This window comes from Panthera onca, chromosome F2, assembly GCF_046562875.1.
Source record: "Panthera onca isolate mPanOnc1 chromosome F2, mPanOnc1 haplotype 2, whole genome shotgun sequence".
Classification (NCBI taxonomy): Eukaryota; Metazoa; Chordata; class Mammalia; order Carnivora; family Felidae; genus Panthera; species Panthera onca.
This window is the reverse complement of record NC_138356.1, coordinates 80,761,150-80,781,907: the sequence shown is the minus strand read 5'-3', so window position 1 is coordinate 80,781,907 and position 20,758 is coordinate 80,761,150. Positions and strand designations below refer to the sequence as shown.

General features: G+C 61.8%; 1 protein-coding gene across 5 annotated transcripts in view; it reads right to left on the bottom strand.

The window, feature by feature from the left end:
* The window catches only part of DENND3 (DENN domain containing 3), a 52,345-nt gene that overhangs the window by 15,645 nt on the left and 15,942 nt on the right, over window positions 1-20,758 (bottom strand). For all 5 annotated transcript variants that reach the window (XM_081792020.1, XM_081792021.1, XM_081792018.1 and 2 more), the window contains 9 exons: window positions 18,153-18,268; window positions 15,201-15,356; window positions 13,554-13,650; window positions 11,417-11,520; window positions 10,759-10,958; window positions 8,494-9,015; window positions 3,273-3,532; window positions 2,457-2,627; window positions 1,202-1,331 (listed from right to left, as the gene is read on the bottom strand). In XM_081792020.1, the coding sequence (XP_081648146.1) occupies window positions 1,202-1,331; window positions 2,457-2,627; window positions 3,273-3,532; window positions 8,494-9,015; window positions 10,759-10,958; window positions 11,417-11,520; window positions 13,554-13,650; window positions 15,201-15,356; window positions 18,153-18,268 (1,756 nt within the window). The remainder of the gene's footprint in view (window positions 1-1,201; window positions 1,332-2,456; window positions 2,628-3,272; window positions 3,533-8,493; window positions 9,016-10,758; window positions 10,959-11,416; window positions 11,521-13,553; window positions 13,651-15,200; window positions 15,357-18,152; window positions 18,269-20,758) is intronic.

Here is a 20,758-nt window from a genome sequence, read left to right as displayed (position 1 = left end):
CATCAGTGGTGGCCCAGGGGCCGGTGGCTGCTAAATGTTACGGGGCTTCCTTTTGGGGTGCCGAAGGCGTTCTAAAATTCACTGTGCCGATGCTGGACCGTGAATACCGTGAAACCAGAGATGTGCGCTTTAAGTGAGTAAGGTACATAAGGTGCAGGGGTGCCTGGGGGGCTCAGCTGGTCGAGTGTCCGACTTTGGCTCCGGTCACGATCTCACGGCTCGTGAGTTCGAGCCTCGCGTCGGGCTCTGTGCTGATGGCACAGAGCCTGCTCGGGATTCTCTCTCCCTCTCTGTCTGCCTCTCCCCTGCTCACTCTCTGTCTCTCTCACCGTAAACTTAAAAACAAAAACAAAAACTGCACACAAACGGGACTAGAGATCATTTAAAAACATCCCTACTTTGTTCATCTGTTTTCATGAATTCCATGCTGTGGCTGACTTGGCCCGCGGCAACTACGCACGTAGTAAAGTGGTCAATTACAGTCTCTCCTTTATACAAATCACGAGACCGTTCTAGGTCATTTAAAAGTTGAAACAAAGCAGAAGTAACTCAAACGACAGTCATTCTTACCCACAAGCTGTTTCCTAGACTTGAAAAATCTACTCCCCACCCGTGACCCCCCAAAAATAGTCCACCACCGCACCCTGCATGGCTTCCAGAAAGTGAGAGCCAGATTCACATCTACTTACCAGTGATCGGAGACTTCCTGCCTGGAGAAACTCGCCAAATCAAGGGGACTTGGGGGAGCAGATCTGTACTCCTGGGGGCCTCCGGGCACCGGTCAGCAAAAGGGACCACGCGCCGGGGTGCCTACGGCTCCCCGGGGGCGTGTCCCCGACCACAGAGGATTCCGCCAGCCCCAGGAGCCCCTCGAGGGCCTCCTGCTCCGCTCCACCCCACTCACCCGGCCGGCGCAACTAAGAACCGTGGCGATCCCCAGCCGGTGTCCAGTGGAACCCTGCTCGGGGAGCAAACTGGGAAGAGCCTCCGTGGGTCCCGCTAGGCAAGGAGCTCCCGGGTGAGCTGTTAAGCGACAGCGGGAAAGCAGGAGAACGTGTGGTGCTCAGAAGGAAACTCACAAGTTGCATGAGAGGACAGGGTGAGAAATTAGGGATCGGCCCTAATGTCAAGCAGGTAAGACTACTCAAGGCACGTTCAGGACCCCGGGACCCCAGGACCCCGTCGGACGCGCTAGTCTTACTTTCGTTCCTCATCTTATCGAAGTAAGATAACTTGGAGGCAGCGTAAATGGCACCAGGCGACTGCAGCGTGCCAACCACGGCGTCCATCAGCAAGACGTGGGTCAGCGCCTGCTGGATGTACTGAGGGTCCTGCAGAGAAACACGCTCACGTCAACGGTCACGGAAATCACCGACTTTGTGACGTTACACAAGACGACACTTTTGAAGACGTGTTGTTGTTTCAAGGCGACGGGAACAGTTCGGATTCGGGTCTGATGTCGCACCCCTTTCGGCCTCTCAGTTGCGACAGACACTGCTCGTTTACGCCGGGGACCGGCAATCGCCTGCCGTGAAGGGCCCGGCCGCTGTGGGCCTTCCAGCCTCTGTCACAACCACTTGGCTCGGTCCTGCAGCTGGAAAGCAGCCACAGGCTGTCGTAAACGAGTGGGTGTGAACGTACGCCCATAAAACCTTCCTCACAGAGACAGCCATGGCCCACGGGCTCCGGTTTGTATGGTCTGTGCCAAATAAACCAGTGGGCATAAAATCAGACAGCTGGTCCGAAAGTCAGAGTATTACAACCTCGGAACGGACCCGGCCCTCCTTCCTGCCGCAGACGGAAAGACTCCCTCCGTGTTCACGGTCTCGGCCCCCCACCCCCCGGTGCCTGGGAGCTTCTCTCACAGAGGGCAGCGCCCCCCTCGTGGACGGTCTGCTCTAGGGGGGGCGCCCGCAGTCCCCGTGACGACCGTGGGCTGTGCCGCCCCCCGCGGCCCCTCCACTGCCCCGTTCATCTCTGCCCGCTGCGTTGTGGTTTTCCTGTCCTTTCCTGCCATCTACACAGCACAGACCTCTTGTCCCCCTGTGTCCTCCGTCTGCGCCTCTGTCTGTGCTGTTCTTCGTGACCCTGAAGTCCTACCTCGGCGTGAGCAAAGCTACCAATCTGGCCCAAAGTAAGTGAAAACACGAAACTCCCTGGGCTGTAAAGCTAAGTGTGCGGGGGTTGGGGGGGGCGGGGGGGTTCCACGTGCCCCCTGCCAAGACCCTAGTCCTGAGAAGTGGCGGGGGGAGGGGGTCGTCAGGAGCAAGGCGTGCCCGGAAGACCCGACTCGGACCTACGTCCAGCCCCGGCCCCTCCACGGCGGCCCCTCCACACTGGCCAGTCGCCGGGTCACGCGAACCACAGCATCCGACCCCACCGGTGCTCCCGGGACCGCGCCGGAGCCCCTGGGCGTTAACACGGCCGTGCGCGGAGCAGGCGACCCATCCACGGACCTTGTGGTCATCGGCCAGCTTCTTCCCGGCCCACATCTCCTTCACCATCAAGTGCCACACGTCACACTCCGTCTTAAGATTAGCTTCAAAGACTTCTTTCTTGGATGCCGTCTTAATCTTCAAAGTGGGTATTCGCAGAAGCAGAAAGGCTACTGTGGTACTTCTGACTTCCTAAGGAGGCAGAAAAAAGAAGAGGCTGGTCAGTGAGATGTCCCCTCCCAGGAACGCTGGGGTCAGGGAGGGGAGCCGGCGGAGCGGACATTACAGAGCGGCGTCCGGAAGGTCCCTGCTGTCCTGTCCCTGCGCTCAGGGCTGAGGGCTCAGGGCTGAGGGCACCTGCCGGGTGAAGGTCGGCCTGGGGGCGGGGAGGGGGACAGAGCTGGGACAGGGCAGGAGCGGAGCGGGGAGGCCCTGAGGTGACCGGAGGCTGGCGTCTGAGAGCCCGCGAGCCACAGGCGTGACCTGTCAGCACATCACACGTGCACACGAAGGGACTCGTCTGCAGGTTCACCCGTGGTCCGTTCTGCCTCCCTACGAGCTTCTCATTCCCTGCCATTCCGGGAGGAAGTCTGTGGAGGCAGGCGGCGGCTGGAGGACAGACAGAGGCGGGCCCACGGCCAGCACCCACCACGGCTGCCTCTCCTGGCGCGGGACGGTTCGGGAGCGGGATCAACACGCATCACGAGCTTCTCGAAAATACACGTGAGACCTCAGATGAGCGCCACTGAGCGTCCCCCGTGGGGGAGGCGACCACCTTTACGACCGAGGGGCACTCACAGCTAGCAAACAGCAGGGGCTGGCGGGCCACGCTCTCACCTCTATGTCCCTGAAGGTGGAGATCTCCACGTAGCCCGGCCTTCCTTCGGTGAGGAGGAACAGGCGCTTCTGGGTCATGGCGATCTTGCCCACGCCGCGATTTGTCTTGACTGAGCTCGACAGCTTGTAGACACACTCGTTCTTATCCAGGTGTTCCATCACCGACGAAGGCAGACTGACCTCCTGGGCCTCCGCCTCGGCCTCCTTCCAGCAGTTGTAGAAATCTTTGAATGTTTCCGGGTCAATCTGTTTCTGGTGACCTTTGGTAAAGAAAAGAGATCTCAGGGCCACTCCGCGAAGGGAAGGGAAGGCGAGTGCGGCCAGGACTTTGACTTCCCCTTAAGAAGCCGTGCACTACCCGCACCGGGCAGCAGATGGCGCCGGCACGCAGGTCTCCGAGCCCCAGCGCCCTTGCTAAGGCGGCCCATCGCCCTCTCCAGCCCCCCAGCCCAGGGATGGGGCCTGCCAGGTGGTCACAGCAACTCTCGGGATGCCCTTCTTCGGGTGGCAAAGCCCCGGGTCACCACTAGAACTGGCGGCAGCTATCCCGGGGCCTGCGGGGAGCCGGTCCTCAGACGAAACGAACACAAAGAGACCGGGTCCTTGGTGATGCGCCCACACCACAGGATCGAGCCTGGCCTGAAGCCAGCCCCATCTCAGTCACGTGAGCAAATACATTTGATTATTCGTAACCGAGATGAACTCAAGTGACACAGTAACCTTTCTAAATGTCCACCTTTCGCGGGCTCCGGAGGCAGAGAGAGACCCGAGTCTGGAGCCCAGCTCCGGGGGCTGGTGCCGTGACTCTAAGCTGTCAAAGGAGGGTGCTTGCTTCTCTGCAGGGTGGAAATGGGGCCCCCCCACCCCCACCGCACCCCGGCCGCTAAGAGGCCGGGTCCGTTCTCATCCTGAGGTGTTCCTGGGGCTGTTCCTGCCCCGCTGGGCTCGGCCCCGGCGCCGCATCCTGGACCTGCACGTTCCCCTCTGCCCTCGCGCCCTGCAGAGGCACGAGCTGCCACAGGCCCTGCCTCCAGAGCTGCCCCCGGCCTCGCGGCCTGCTCCCCTGGGCGCCCAGCACGCCCTACAGCGCGAGGAGCAGCTCCGTGTCTCTTGTTCAAACACTGCGGCGTTCCTCGCCTATGCCAGGCCCCAAGTTCCCCCGGGCTTGGGCCCCTCCTCCCCTTCCCGCCCCCACGTTCCAGTCATACCCGCCTATTTCCCCAGACAGGCCCTGTCTGCACACACTGCTCCAGGGTGCTCGGAACAGAAAACTCCTACGCGTGCTGCAAGACCCGGCTGAAACGTCTCACGCGCTCCCGTCCCCGAGAAGGCAGTCATTTGGCCGGGCAGCTGCCGGGCCGCACGCCCATCCCCCCACGGCAGGGCCGCGCTTAACGACACCTGCCGTGTCCCACCTCCCGTTTTATCCTTCCAGCCACCTCGGGAGGCAGGCACTGGTCTCGGGCCGTTCACAAATCGGGAAACTGAGGCATGGGAGGAGAGCCCTGGCTGGCAGAGGTCAGCGTGGGGCCGGGACCCGTGGCCAGGCCGACGCCACCCGGCCTTGTGTGTTGGCCGGCGTGCCTCCTGCCGATGCCCCACTCGGGAGCGCAGGGAACGTGTCCTCCCTGGCCAGCCCCGCCGGGGGCCCGATCTGAAGTGGACAAAAGACGTGGGCAAGCGCGAGAGCCCCCGCACAACCACGTCCCTCTCCGGCTCCGTAACAGCGTCAGGGTGACGGTCCCCGGGGAATCTGAGATCACGGTGGACGGGGCGGGGGAGGGGCGGTCCAGGTCCCGGCACACAGAACTGCTGATGTCACCGGAACCGAGACCCGGAACGTCAGACCCTCACGCCTCCGCGAGGCGCGGGCGCCGGAATATTCAGGAGACCAACGCTGCCGGGAGGCAGGACTCTGCCGGGGCTGACTGTTCTTCCCTTTGCTCATTGCTATTTTCCCATCGGCCCACGAGGGTTGGGACCACTCACGTGTGTGTTCAAAATCTTATAGCCACTGGATCCAGACAACAAGACAGCAGGGATCTGTACGTGCTCGTGTAATTTTCAAAAAAGACATCACTGAAGCAAACGAACCACAAGGTACCCACGTGTCCCCAGGCGGCCGGGGGCTGGAGGTCTCTGCCTGGGCCGTGGCTGCCGACCACGCAAAACTGCCCACGGTCCTGCTTCCGCTGCGGGCTCAGTGCGGCCGCCTCTGGGACACATGGGTCTACACTGCCCGCTGCTTCTGAGCACCGTCATCAGACGCATTTGCTGTTCTCACCGCATGTCAGAAAACATTGAGTCCAAGCAGCTGAGCAAGGAACCCATTACTTTACGAAAGACTCCTGAACCTCGGGAGCCTGGGGCCAAGGGCCCTCTTCCTTCCATCACTCAGGACACATCCTCCTGCTGTCCGGGCCCCAGCCGAGTCGCTGGGCCACGCGGCACAAAGTGCGCGTCACCAGAACCCGGAACGGCTTCCTCTCGCGGACAGACGTGGCGCCAGGGCTCCACGACAGACTCCGGAACCCCGACCGCCGGAGGGCGGAGAGCCCAGGCGGCTCCAACGGGCCTTGGACACCACGCCCTCCAGGGCCGTGGCACCACTGGACGCTCACGCCCTGGCTGCCGCGCCCATCTGTGAACTCCACGCGCACCCACCGTGCACACCCCGGCCGCCACGAGCTCCCGTGGCTACTGCACGCGCCCACGCAACAGATCACGCGTTCTCTGTCTGTCTCCAGGTCCGCACAGAAGTGCCTACTGCTCACTCCTGTGCCCTCACCCGCACGCGTCTCCCGGGGGAGGCGGCCGCCGGAGCCCAAGTCCCGCACAGCCGAGCTGAAGGCGGCACACCTCAGCCTCCCTGCCCCGGGCCCCTCAGGAGCAGCTGCTGCGGGGTGGAAGTTACTGGTCTTGCAGTACGAACACCACACTGGGAACGTCTACGAAAGTCGAACGAACGATAAAATAGTGACAATAACCTGAACGAAGTCTCAGATGTATCGTTACACTGCACGAGTTCATTCCAAGACAGCAACATCCAGCTCTGACTTAATAAAGCTTTTCTTTTTTTTTTAACATTTATTATTTATTTATTATTATTTTTTTTTAACGTTTATTTATTTTTGAGACAGAGAGAGACAGAACATGAACGGGAGAGGGGCAGAGAGAGAGAGGGAGACACAGAATCGGAAGCAGGCTCCAGGCTCTGAGCCATCAGCCCAGAGCCCGACACGGGGCTCGAACTCACGGACCGCGAGATCGTGACCTGAGCTGAAGTCGGATGCTTGCTTAACGGACTGAGCCACCCATGCGCCCCTAATGTTTATTTATTTTTGACAGAGAGAGAGAGAGAGAGAGAGAGACAGAGCATGAGCGGGGGAGGGGCAGAGAGAGAGGGAGACACAGAATCCGAAGCAGGCTCCAGGCCCTGAGCTGTCAGCACAGAGCCCGACGCGGGGCTTGAACTCACAGACTGCGAGATCATGACCTGAGCCGAAGTTGGACGCTCAACCGACTGAACCACCCAGGCGCCCCAATAAGCTTTTCTAACGCATGGGTCGTTAAGCAAAAACACATGCTTGGTGCTGCCCCACAGTCCCTCAAACATCCCAGAACCAGGACCGTTAAATGGGCTGTTTTGCCACATGAATGGAACCAAGGTGACAACAGGGCCACCGACACCCCCCATCGGCGTGGCCCACGTCTGCTGACACCCTCCCAGCTGTCCTCTGTATCCCTGCAGCATAAGTCTGGGAACACCGGACGCTGTCCACACGTCCAGCCACAAAACCATGCTTCCCAGGCGGCTACGTGCAGGGACACGCTGCTGGCCAGAGGCGGTGACAGCTGGGGAGATGGACCCTCTTCCTCCCGCCGGGAGAACAGTGCTGCCCAGGCCATCGCTGTCACGTGCCATGAAGCAACAAGGCCACGTGCAGCTGCGGCACGGTGACGTCGAGGAGCCACCGGGCGCTCTGGACGCCTTGCTCCCCGAGAGCAAGAGACCCCAGTGGCCGCCCGCCCCTGTGTTCAGGCCTGGCAGCTGACCGGGCTGGCCCTGGCGTCCTCGTGACGGCCCCGCAAAGGGAAGGGGCAGGGTGTCCCTGGAGAGGCGCTGAGTCACGGGGGCCCCCGAGCACTGCTGCTCAGGGCTTTCCGCGAGGACCTGTCTCCCCCGGTCACGGCTCACCGCCCCCCACCCCCCGGGCGGTCACCCCGCAGGTGTCTCCCGCGTGCCCAGCGAGATGGCTCCAATGTGCCTGCCCGCGGAGGCCCCCCCACGAGACCAGGAGGAGAAGCTGCCGGGTCTGCGTGGGGGGCGGGGGCCCGAGGTGCTCCCACACCGTGAGGGAACAAGGAGCGCCTGGGACGGAAACAGAGAGGGAGAAAGAAGGCACCGGGATGGCTCCCTAGCGAACGCTCATCTGAGTCTGACCCCGGTGCTGCCCGGGAGGTGGGCGGCGGGGGTCTCGGGGGGTGCGGCCCGGGCTTTTCCACACACCCTGGGGAGACCCGTCCACAGCCACATCGGGAACCAGGCACGGTGACACTCACCATGTCCGTATTTGGAAAAGTAAAACGACTGGATGCCACCCGACGGCCAGACAGACTAGGGCCCCGCGCTCCATTCCTGCGACACGGCCGCCGGGCGCTCAAGTAACACGCGCACACCAACACAGGAAAGTTCTGGAAAGTTCTGGAAACACGCTGTGGAGGAGCAGAGTGACTGCAGACTGACACAGCAGGACACAAGTCACCTGTCCTTGAAAACCACACAAAGCCCAGGTCCCGCTTTCAGACACGCGTGTTCCCAGTAAACACGTAAGAACGTGGTCAGACAGGAAGGCTCCGGCTGGGGACAGGTCCCTCTAAGGAGGGAAGACAGAACAGACAGCTGCGGTCAGCGTGGACAAGGCAGCGCTCCCGGAAGGGGGGACGATGCCACGTCGTCTGCGCCACCGGGCGTGCGTGCAGCGCAGGGTTCCCACCGACGGCAGAATCGCACACGGTGAGCGGTTCCCCGGGACGGGGGGACCCTGCGGGGGCGGCCGGCTCTCCAGTCGCACTGCCCTACCCCCAAGGATCAGGGACAGGCCAGCCCCTCCTGGTCCTGTAGGTGCCCAGATGGGGAAGAGGCCTCACCCCACGGGTCACAGCACTGTTAGCGGACCGTCCTGGCGTGTTTAAATCCAGGCCGCGGCCGTCCTCTTACCTACAGTCAACGCCTCGAACAACCGGTTTATGATGTTGGTGTCCTTCACGATGCCCGACTCCTGGACCCTCTTCACGAAGTCGTCCAGCTGCATGTGCTTCTTCGGCAGCTCGAAGTTTTTCACGCGGTCGTCCGGCTTGGGGGCCTCCCCGGGCTTGTCCACGACCTCGCTGATGAGGCGTCGCAGCTCGGGCACCCGCTCGGCCCGGGCGCGCTCGGGGCCCGACATGGACTCCACCGTCCTCCGGACGAGATCGGCCGGGAAGATCCTTATGTCTGTCTTGTACAGACTCTGGAAATCCAAGAGGGCGTCCAGCAGCTGCCCCTGCATCAGGTGGACGGCCCCCCGGAGGTAGAAGTACCTGGCCAGCAGCACGGAGTTGTCGGGGGCCAGCAGGCCCATGGCCTTGCTCAGCAGGCCCACGCAGTCGGAGTAGTAGGCCTGAACGCACTGGCTCACCAGCGGGAAGTGGATCTCCGGGACCTTGAAGGAACACGTCGCCTTGGGGGTCACGCTCGGAACTAGAGCGGAGAGAGAAGGAGCAGGTCATCAGCAGACCCCGAAACAGTCGTGTCCCTGCCATCCTGTCCGGGTCGTTCCTGGGCCTCGCGTACAACGTAAAGCAAGAACCCTCGTGCCTCTTCCAGAAAGCTCCACGTACCCCCGAGCCGAACGAGGGGCTCCCACTCTGCATCCACGGACCCTGGGAACACGGAACGCTTTCATCCGCTGAGACTTTAGCGCTAAGTCAAAGCTTTGGTAGACGGTCTTTATCGGAGGGCCCGACTGACAACCTGAGCCAAGACGCACAGCCAGGCAGCACTAGGCCCCGTGCGACTGTTTCCTTTGCCTCGGTGGCAACTCTGTGCGATGGCCACCGTCATCGCCCCCGTCTTACAGACGTGTAAGCCAAGGCTCCCCTTGTTCCAGGCACACAGCTGCTCAACGCCAGAGCCAGGCCTAACCCAGCCGTGTCTCACGCCAGTTGCTTCACCGATGTCACCTAAGGGCCTCACAGGTGGCACCGGGGCCACGGCAAGGCCAGTCCTGCAGGGAGGCCGCTCACCCCGGGGAGGTGGGGTCTCGGCCACGAAGCCTGTAGGACGGGGAGGAGCCAGGAAGGGTAGGGGGGCTCCAGGTGAAGGTTCAGAGGCCGGAACGCCTTCCCGCAGCGGAGGGAGCACGGCCAGGGGTGAGAAGCGTCACCGGGTTTTCCGTGGGAGGAACTACGGGGCCCAGAGGGGTGACGTACCCTGCCCGCGGTCGCACAGCCAGGAAGCCGCCGCGAGGGGACTCAGACCAGCAGGCGCCTCCGGAATGCTTCGCTGTCACTGAGGACTTTCCGCTTAAACACACGCCCCCGCCCCCCGAGGCCAGCTGGGTGTGCGGCACACGCATCGGGAGGGGCCAGCAGGGCCCCCGCGGCTCACGGCGCCTGGCCTCACCCAGCCTCTCCCGGAACCGCGTGGAGAGCGGCCCCGAGCGCGAAGAACCGAGGCGTACGTGGCACCTCCTTACACGGAGTAAGACACGGGCTCGCACACGTGGCCTAGGGCAGCTTACACCCCACCGAAAGCCCAGCTGACGCCGGGGGACGTGCACGGCCTGCCTCAGAGACGGAGCCGCGGCCTCTCTCAGCACCGACGGGCTCTCGCTGTCCCTCTGCCCGGAACACGTCACCGGGGCGGCCCGGCCTCGCCAGCCACTCCCGTCTCTGCTGGAACGTGGCTTCCGCACCCGGGCCCCCTTCCCGTCCCCGACGCTGCTCCCTTCGTGCCGTGACAGCACGCGCCCCGATGTTACGCGTTCATCTGTTTTCCCAGGAGCCCCGCGCCACGGGGGTGGGGGCGCCGGGTCCCTCGCGTCCCCCGGATCTAGAGGGGGCGTGGCGCTCACCGGGGCCCGACAGTCGTGACCGTCAGGCGCGCATATGTGTAAACGTGTATTCTGTACGCACACGCGTGTACGCGCACAGACACGCAGGCGAGCACGTACGTGCAAGTCCCCAACCGTGTGGAACTGCCATGATAGCAGTGCAACTGGGGAGCGGAAAATACAGGCAAGAAACCGTCTTCCAGAATGAGTGCGGTTTGCAAAACAAATATTTCAAACAAGTAAACTGCTAAAAAAAAAAAAAACAAAACAAAAACCCACCCCCAAAACCCATCCCCTGCCACGGGGACAGGCTCCAGCTGTGTGCACAGACCTGCCACATGAGCCCCAGGGACGGGGGACACGTCACCGCGCGCGGGCCGGGTCACCACCTGTGCTGCTGCTCCTGGAGCCCTCGGAGTCCATCTTCCGGAGCGACGAGTTCCGGGCGGGCAGCTCCGGCGCCGCGATGTCCCGCAGGTTGGGCATGCTGACCACCATGCGCCGGTGAGTGACGTGCAGGGACGGCGAGTTTCGGGAGGCCATCTTCTCGATGGTCGGTCTTCGGGGACTCGGCAGCATCCTGCTTAACCTGCGGTTGGGAAAAGCAACCACGCCTTACGGACACGAGCGCGTCCGAAGAGTGGGTCTCCACGCCCGCACATCTGCGGCGCGAGCGCGGCCCCGGCCCGGTATTCCCGCACGCACGTGGGAGGCGGTGGCAGCGTCGGAGTCTCCCCGGCGCAGCGAGAGGCGGGGGGGACGGACGGGACCCCCAGAGAGACACAACACACGCGGTGTCTGCGGGGGGCCAGGAACAGCGTGGGGCGGCGGCGACGCGGACCCCGAGGTGCACACGCGGAGCACACGCGCGTCAGCTGCGCTCGGCGTCCCCCCCCCCCCCCAAACAGAAGCGCGTGGGGACGTGCCCTACGGAAGTTTCTAAGTGTGAGATTTTCCGGCCGAATTTATCGTTCATCCACCCAAGTAACTGCACGCTGCTGGAGCGTCGGGGTCCCCGGAGTCGCGCGCCCACACCAGAGACCGCACCTGTCCTCGTCCGACTGCGTGTCGAGGTCCATCTGGGCGAAGGCGTCCATCCTTCTGCTGAGCCGGGCTTTAAGGAAAGAGTGAAACATGTAGGTATCCAGAACCTGAAACAGACCACAGGGGGCCAGTCACCACCGCGATCGCGGCCCCCGCTGTGCCGCCGACGTGCTGGGGCGGCCTGCCCACCTCCCGCCCCCCCACCCCGGCTCCCTGGACACAAGCTCCTGAGCGGGTAGCTTTCTTCACTCGTCCCCACCTGCAAGGCTCACCCTCCAGATCCCCACCGGGCTGCCTGAAAGGGTCGCCACTCTTTATGTTTGAAAAATCACCAGAAGTTCAAAAACCCAACCATCTTCCTCTCACGACAGCCAGAGCCAGCGTCCTCTGGCCGTCGACTCCAGGTCTCCGGGGACCGGGCCCCCTCCCCACAGCAAGTGCACCGTCTGGCACCAGCCCGTGGCTCCCACCACCCGGCTGCTGGTCTCTCACCGGACAAGGTGACCCTCCAGCAGCCAGTCCCTGTCCCCACCCTGCCCCCTGCTGCGGGTGACCGTTCCGCAGGTGACGAGGCCTGGGCCCATCGGCCGCTGCCAGCCCGGCCCAGCAATAGGAGGGCCGCAGGCGCACAGGCCCGTGGGGAAGGTGCCGGAAACCCCACGTGCAAAAAGCCCGCAGGAGAGTGACGGCAGGGAGCGGGCGTGTGGAGGGATGGGAGGTGGCAGTGTGGCTCACGGGGACTCCTGCCACCCTCTGGGAGCCGACAGGGCGAGGAGGCGATGGCAGAGCTCTGGGCCCGGGCGCCCTGTCACAGCTGTGACCCGGCTTTGCTCTGGCCCCACGCGCGTCCCTGGCTTCTCCCTGTGCTCCTCTGTGGCGCCTTTCGCGAAGGAGTCTCATGCGGGCACCATCTTTTTTCTTTTAATTTTTTTTTAAAGTTTATTTAGAGAGACAGAGAGACTGAGAATCCCAAGTAGGCTCCGTGCTGTCACCGCGGAGCCCGACGCGGGGCTCGACCTCACGATCCTGGACCAGGACCTGAACCGCGATCAAGAGTCAGAAGCTCCACCGACTGAACTGCCCAGGCGCCCCTCGCGTGGGCCGCGTCCTGTGGGCCCCTCAGGCCAGGCTCTGTGTCCCGGGGAGGGTGTGCAGAGGCTGCTGACAGCTGGGGCCCCCGCGGACGGGGGAGCACCGAGCGCGTCCGGCAATCGTCAGAGCAGACACGGAGGGCGCGGGCAGGGCCCAGAGAGAGGCAGAGGCCGCCAGCCGGCCAACGTGAATGGCTACCGCGTGGACCTCGGTCACGAGAAGAGCTGAGGCTCGGTAACCAGGCTCGGGCGTCCCCTCCCGCTGCCACAGGCTGGACGGCGAGCCGCTGAGAGAGGCAGCCTCGCTTCCCGCCTGGGGCTCAGGGCTGAGGCAGCTGGGAATCCCTACGGAGCCCGGAGTGGGGGGCAGCTCTGCAGAGACTTCTGGAAGCCTGCACAGGGGCCCGCCCTGGAGGGCAGAGCACGTGGAATTAGGCAAAGGAGGACCACGGAAGCTGAAGGGCCACGGGAGACCCGTGAGCCTGGAGCAGCCTGAGCGTGGGCCCCTCCGTGGCCAGGGCACCAGCACCTGGCGGGGGAGGGACACCAGCCCCGGGAGAAGGCCGCCCCACCCGCCTGGAACGCGGGAGAACACCGAGGTCAGCAGCAGTTGTGCCCCCGGCCACAACGAAGCCCCAGACACGACGCTGCACGATAGGCAAGAACGGAGGCGCCCCCAAAAGCTTAACAGGTGGGCAGAAAAGCCCGGCGCTGCCTCCCACCCCCCACCCCGGCTGCAGCGGCCCCTCGGATCGGAGCCGTCGGGTGACGGGAGAGGTCTTGATCCGGACCGAGGAAGCGGTGTCCAGGCACACGCGTCTGGCGGGATTTATCACCCTCTCTCTACACTTACGCGGGGTGCGTTTCACGACAGGTAAGCTGCACTCTAAAAAGCGGATTAAGAAAGTAGGAGATGGCCACAGGGAAACCACGGCAAAGCAAGCTTCCTGTAAAAACTATTAATAAGATACTAACAGACGCTTTTGAGAAAACGTATTTTGAAAACGTTCTGAGTAGAGAGAGGCCCACGAGCCCCACGTGCTCCTCACCTGCTTGTAAAACTGCTGGTCCCCCGGAGCTCTGGTTTTGAGAAACTCCTCGCTGTTGAACACTCTGTGCTCATAATTTAAGTGATTCTTCACCTCCCTGAGAAAGAGAAGGTGGTCTGAGCGTGGAAACGCTTTTAAATGCATGAAAAAGTTATCACCATTGGGGCGCCTGGGTGGCTCAGTCGCTTAAGCGTCTGACGTCAGCTCAGGTCACGATCTCGAGGTCTGTGAGTTCGAGCCCCACATCCGGCTCTGTGCCGACAGCTCAGAGGCTGGAGACTCATTCGGATTCTGTGTCTCCCTCTCGCTCTCTGCCCCTCCCCCGCTCACGCTCTGTGTCTCTCTCAAAAATAAACATTAATAAAACTTTTTTTAGGTTATCCCTATGACACAACACACAAAATGACCAGAGATACGTCCTGTGCAAGCTCTGTCCTGTAGAAAGAGGGTCCTGGCCCCCAGAAGGGCTGGGTTTGGGTGTGCCCGCTCCTCCAGCTGCCCATCACTTCCAGCACGGCTCCTCTCCGCACGGAGCGACCCTCACTGTTCTCGCCCCCTTGGGGCCCCCTGTTCCCTGTGCAGACGGCACGGCCACCGGTACCTGCCGGGGACCCTGAGGGGGAGGCCCAAGGAGGGCGGGCAGACTCTCTGAGCACGAACACCCACGACCTCCCCCACTAAAGTGACCGCCTACACACGGGATCGATGCTCTCACGGGCCGTATTCCGTATGTAGGACACTCAATGTTCTCCTTCCGTTGTGAGGGAAAAGTCACGTAAGAGAAATAAAGTCTGACCGTCCGTATCCAAATTGTCTGTTTTATGAATCCATCAAGATTGTAAAGTGTCAAAAAAAACAAAACAAAACCTCGCTCATGACATATTTCATTTTAAAAGAACAAAAGGAGGGGCTCCTGGGGGGCTCAGTCGGTTAAGCATCTCACTTGAACTCAGGTCATAATCTCACAGTTTGTGGGTTCGAGCCCCACATCGGGCTCCGTGCCGACAGAGTGGAACCTGCTTGGGATTCTCTCTCCCTCTCTCTCTGCCCCTCCCTGACTTGTACTTTCTCTCTCAAAAAACTTAAAGAATTTTTTTGAATTCTAGAAAAAATATAAAAGAACAAAAGGAAAATCATGTATCTGTGTGCACACAAATTACACTGCTTTGAGCAGAGATAACACAACCTGTCTACAATACGCTGTCCCGTTTTTCCCTAATGAGTTCTGTGTCTTATGGAAATACACGCATTTGAAGAACACAACCATTAAATAACAATCACAGAGCGCAGTCAAGGCGGCAGGCTCTGGTCTAAACCCCTCCCGGGTGGAGGGTCCATCCGGACGCCTCTGCTCCTGCAGGGCTGGGGACAGAGCTGGCGACAGATCCTGAGTGCCTGTGCCCGGGGGTGGGCTTCGTTCCTGCGGTGACCCAAGTGTCCCCACCCTGGGCTGGCCCCGAGCCCTCAGCCAGCACAATCCCGCACGGGCGCTCATGGTCCCCGGGGAAAAAAACAGGCCCGCTGACCCTGCCGGGGCGTGATCACACGGCAGGGCCACCGGGGCAGGGCCCCATCCTGATTCTGCCGCCTCCCACACGGAGGGAGAGCCGGCGGCGCCCCCCACAGACACGGGAGGGGTCCCACTACCTGAAGATGCTGACGAGCAGCTGTAGGGCCACCTGCTGCAGCTGGCAGTTGAGTCCCTGCTGCCAGGCCCGCCTGCGGGCTCGCCCCTCGTTCAGGTCTGTGCTGGCGCCCAGGTGAGCGAGGTCCAGCTCGTGGTGCAGCTGAAGGCTCTGGACCCTGGGAAGCAGCAGAGGGACGCTGAGCACAGCTCACACTCCTTATGGGCAGGGGTGGGGGGGCACTCAGGAAGGGGGTTTACCCTCCCCCCCAGGTGCATCAACACTCTTCGGATGCTCAGAAGAGCCGGCAGTAACTTCGGGGAGGGATCACTCACCTCTGCACACGAGCAGCTCGTCGTTCAGACCCCGCGGAGGCCCTGACTGTGCACACTGTTACCCGAGCCGGAGCCTCCCCTCCCCCGGCCCCGCCCGCCAGGGGCACCAGCTCCCCAGCCCCGCACCTTCCCCGCGCCCGGCCTGGGGGGATCGGTGCACCAGGGTCCTGGGTGTCACCGCTCTCGGCCCGTGGGCCGTCAGCACATTCACAACCCCGGCCTCCCCAGCACCGTCAAGGCCGCAGCGCTGGAAACCAGCGGGCAAATCTGCGGTTCGCACACAAAATGAACACGCCCAACGCACATCCCCACCCCCCCACTTCCTTCCTGAGCGCCTCCTGCACGCCGGGCTGCGTGCTGACCACAGACAAAGCTCCAGGGTGGGGCTGGCATTCGAGTGGGAAGAAACAGAAAAACAGAAGAATGCACCCCAGATATGAGGTCACGGGAGGTCAGGGAGGTGAGGAGAGGGATCAGGGAACGAAGGCTAGAAAACAGCCCGTTTGGTGGCTGGAGAAGAGCGCTCGAGGACCCCGGACCCGAAAGCTGAAAGGTGAAAAGCCAGACAGGCGCGAGCGGCCCTGAACGGGTGGGGAGCACCCAACCCCTGGAGACCCCACGGGAGCCCGTGGGGCTGAGGCAGGGGCGGGGCGGGCTGAGACCAGGTCTGAGCGGTCGGTCAGCAGGGCCGGGACGGGGCGGGGAGCACCCTGGGTCCGCCCCGAGAGCGATGAGAAGCCGCCGCTGGAGACGGACGTCCCGGCCCCGCAAACCCCGGCTGACCGGTCAGGTAACCACCACCTGGAAGGCGTCGGCACCTTCACACACGTGCCAGCGACCACACGCGACTCAGCCCCCGTTACGAGGCAGTCTCCCCTGGCTGGGGCCACAGGAGACACCGCACCCCACCACTGCGGGGTCTGGCCAAGCAGAAGGCCACCCGTTGCGTGTATTCTAGAATTCTGACACCACCACACGCCACACGGCCGAGGGCGAGAACCCCATCCCACTGGGGGGTGCTCCACCCCAGCGCACACTGGAGACACGGCACCAGGCCCTGGCGCCCATCCCCGCTAAAATGTCCGACTCGGACGATCAGGCAAAAGTGAATGATTAGAAATGTTCATCAGCACACAAATCTGGCCCAGCGTGGGGCATCCCAGGGGTGCCGAATACCTATCTGCTGGGGGAGGGAGGGAAGGAGGGAGGAAGGAGGGAAGGGAGGAGGGAAGGAGGGAAGGGAGGAGGGAAGGAGGGAAGGGAGGAGGGAAGGAGGAGGGAAGGGAGGAGGGAAGGAGGGAAGGGAGGAGGGAAGGAGGGAAGGGAGGAGGAGGGGAGGAGGGAGGGGAGGAGGGAAGGGAGGAGGAGGGGAGGAGGGAAGGGAGGAGGGAAGGAGGGAAGGGAGGAGGGGAGGAGGGAAGGGAGGAGGGGAGGAGGGAAGGAGGAGGGGAGGAGGGAAGGAGGGAAGGGAGGAGGGAAGGAGGGAAGGGAGGAGGGAAGGAGGGAAGGGAGGAGGGGAGGAGGGAAGGGAGGAGGAGGGGAGGAGGGAAGGGAGGAGGAGGGGAGGAGGGAAGGGAGGAGGGAAGGAGGGAAGGGAGGAGGGAAGGAGGGAAGGGAGGAGGGAAGGAGGGATGAGGGAAGGAGGGATGAGGGAAGGAGGGAGGAGGAAGGAGGGAAGGGAGGAGGGAAGGAGGGAAGGGAGGAGGGAAGGAGGGAAGGGAGGAGGGAAGGAAGGAAGGAGGGAAGGGAGGAGGGAAGGAAGGAAGGAGGGAAGGGAGGAGGGAAGGAGGGAAGGGAGGAGGGAAGGAGGGAAGGGAGGAGGGAAGGAGGGATGAGGGAAGGAGGGATGAGGGAAGGAGGGAGGAGGAAGGAGGGAAGGGAGGAGGGAAGGAGGGAAGGGAGGAGGGAAGGAGGGAAGGGAGGAGGGAAGGAAGGAAGGAGGGAAGGGAGGAGGGAAGGAAGGAAGGAGGGAAGGGAGGAGGGAAGGAGGGAAGGGAGGAGGGAAGGAGGGAAGGGAGGAGGGAAGGAGGGAAGGGAGGAGGGAAGGAGGGAAGGGAGGAGGGAGGAGGGAAGGGAGGAGGAGGGGAGGAGGGAAGGGAGGAGGAAAGGAGGGAAACAACCTCAAAGGTCACAGGCGCATGACTGGGGCACAGAGAGAGGGCGGGGAGGCTTCCTGGGGGGTGGGACCATCACCTGACTGTGGGGCCACTGGTATTCAGAAAAGATCTGAATGAGGACGAATGACTTCTGTTTTAAAACATTCACAAACAGGGGCATCTGGGCGGCTCAGTCAGTTAGGGTCCAACTCTCGATTCCGGCTCAGGTCATGATCTCATGGTTCATGAGTTTGACCGCCACCTCGCGCTCTGCTCCGAAAGCGCAGAACCTGCTTGGGAGTCTCTCCCTCCGCCCCTCCCCCACGCGTGCTCACTTGCACAGGTGCGCTCTCTCTCTCAAAACAAACAAACTTTAAAGGAAGGAAATAAATACATAGATAAGATATTCACAAACAATTTCCAAACCGTGACGACAAAAAAACATCGATCTGTAACATAAGACGGAGAAAACACTCAGAACTGGCAAACACAGCTCTGGAACAAAGACGCTTCCAAGCACACGGCGGAAATTCCCACCTTTACCTCTGAATAAACGTCTGTGCCGCCAGGAGAGGGATGTCGGGAACATCGATGTCCTCGTCATTAGAGTAGGTGACGCTCCCGTTGTCGATATTTATCAGAATTAAACCGTCAGCTTCCTGTGAGTGTGTAAAAATTGATGTAAGAATCTGAACTTGTAGATACCTTCAGAAACACAAAAACACATTTGTGTTCACTAAGATAGTGAACTACTTAATTAAATTACCGTATTTAATACGTACACAGAGTCTTACGTCGTCTCCCCCAAAAATGTAGGCCAGACCGTGAGTTATGTTAACAAGCTAAATCTGATTAGACAGGCCGCAGTCTGAGTCAAGATTCCACACGTGTCGTTATCAGGCTTCCACCTGCCCTGGTGCAAACACTCTGCGGCTACTTCAGGAGCCTGCAGAGAACATTCCAGAACTCCACCCCTTGTAGGAATGGAGTGTGGGTGGGGTTCCGGGCTCCGTGACCACACACACTTGGACTTTCTGAAACATGTGTCTGAGTTCCTTGTAAAAGCCTCATCTGTGACAAGATCGCACAACCCTGAGTCACGCCCCAGGGTCCCGAATCCCCGAAAGGCGGTGCCGGAGTCTCTGAAGGCCCCGCTCCTCGGGTCGCATCAGGGCCCAGCCTCCTGATGCCCACGTCGGTGACACGTGAGGCCCGAAGGAAGCTGCAGACACGGACACAGTGCCCTCTGTGAGCATTAATGCAGGTCACAGCACAGATGCGTGACAGGACCGTCACAGGACCGCTTCCAAGACCCCAGCCCCACAGAGGAAAACGTCCAGACACAAGACATGCTCTTCAGGCAAGAGCTGCTGCTCGTCCCGAAACCTTCCAGAGCAAGTAAATGCCTGAATGGGCTTCCTTCACGAATGCTGACTGTGTTAGGTCAACGCGCCAACAAAGTTTCCCTCCGAAGGGTCTGAAACAAGATGGCTTTTCCCCTAATGACTAAAAAAAGAACACATTTCAAACTTCAGAGCGTGGATTTTTTTCTTCCGTCATTTGCAAGGCAGACTGGGTGACGTTTCCCCCCGTTCCTTCCACGAAGGTCCGAATGGTCTTCTCCCAAAGTGTGTTTGTGGCTTGGTGAGTCACTGGCTTTGGCAAGAACGTGGCGAGAACCCGGCTCCTCCCTGGGCTGAACACAGCACCCACCACCTTCCTGGGATTCTCTCCAGAACGTTCCAAGTAAAGCAGGGCAGCGGGGCCCCACCTGACGAGGGCTGGAGACGGGAAGGGACCGTGGCGTTGCCCTGACCTTTCTCCGTGTCTGCGCACTTAGGAAGCCCCAAAACAGTCACAGGAAAGCGACCCTGAGCAGAGTGCCCGCAAGCACGCGAAAGGTGTGCACGTCATCAGTCACCGGGGAAACGCACGTCCCAGCCAGACGTCGCTTCACGCTCGCCAGGGTGGCTACAAGCACGGGCACGGGGACAGGGGCCGGTGAGGAGGGCGGAAAATCGGAGCCCCTAAGTGGCCGCTGCGCACACAGCCTGGCTCTTCTCGAACGGCCAGTTCGCGTGCGACCCCGCCTTCCCAGCCTACGCAGCACGTACCCGAGCCGAGTGAGGCGCGCACAGCTGTGCACGGACGTTCACGACAGCCAAGAGGAGAAAGAACACGCGCATCAACCGACGGAGGGGTGAACGGGCTGTCGTGCTGTTCACACGAGGGGCCCTGTCCTGCGGCAAGAATAACGTCCGGCTGCCGGCGACAGCGTGGACGAACCTGAAACCGCTGTGCCGGGCGAGGGGAGCCACGAACGGCCTCGTGCGGACATAAAACCAGGCGGAAGGGGACAGACGGCAGGTGGTGGCGGCCAGGGGCAGGCCGAGGACAGCACGGGGGGACGCTGAGGCATCCAGGGCTTCTCCACGGGGGATGAAAAGGTCCAAAATTAGCTGGCACGACTCCGCAAAGCTACTAAAAGCCACTGAATTGTACGCGGTCACCGGGTAAACCTCGTGGTGAATGAATTTTACCTGAATAAAGGCGTTTTACAAAACCGAACCCGCCCTTCCTGCTGACGATACCACGACGTTCATTCCAAACCCGTGAGGTCAGCTCACTTAATGTACGTTATTAAGCACCTGCTGTATGCCGAGTCCTGTTCTATTGGCTCCTTTGACCCCGGCCGCAATAACGCGGCCGGCACGCTCAGTGTCGTTTACGACCAGGACACGAAAGGGCGCGACGCTCGGTCACGGCTCGGGCAGAGCGAGTGAACGGCCACCGGATCCAGCAAGGCCCGCCCGCCCGCCGCCACCGTGAACGACACGCTGCGTGTGCAGGCGTCCACGGCAGGGGGGTCCGCGGCACAACCAACAGGAGACACGGGGCAGTCGCGCTGCCGGCTGTGCCGGGCGGGCGCGGGAGGGTCCCGGCTCACAGCCCCGCCCGGGAGGACGTGACCGCCTCAGAGTCGCGAGGAAACTGAGGCGCGGCAAAGGCTAGCACGTCACCGGACGCCGCAAAACCCGAAAGCGGCCATGGCCAGGCGGGTGCCCGCGCTCTCCTGGCTGGCCGGCGGGAAGCCATCGAGCCCCGGGGATTTAAGCGGCCTCACGAGGGACACGAGGTCCCAGCACCCA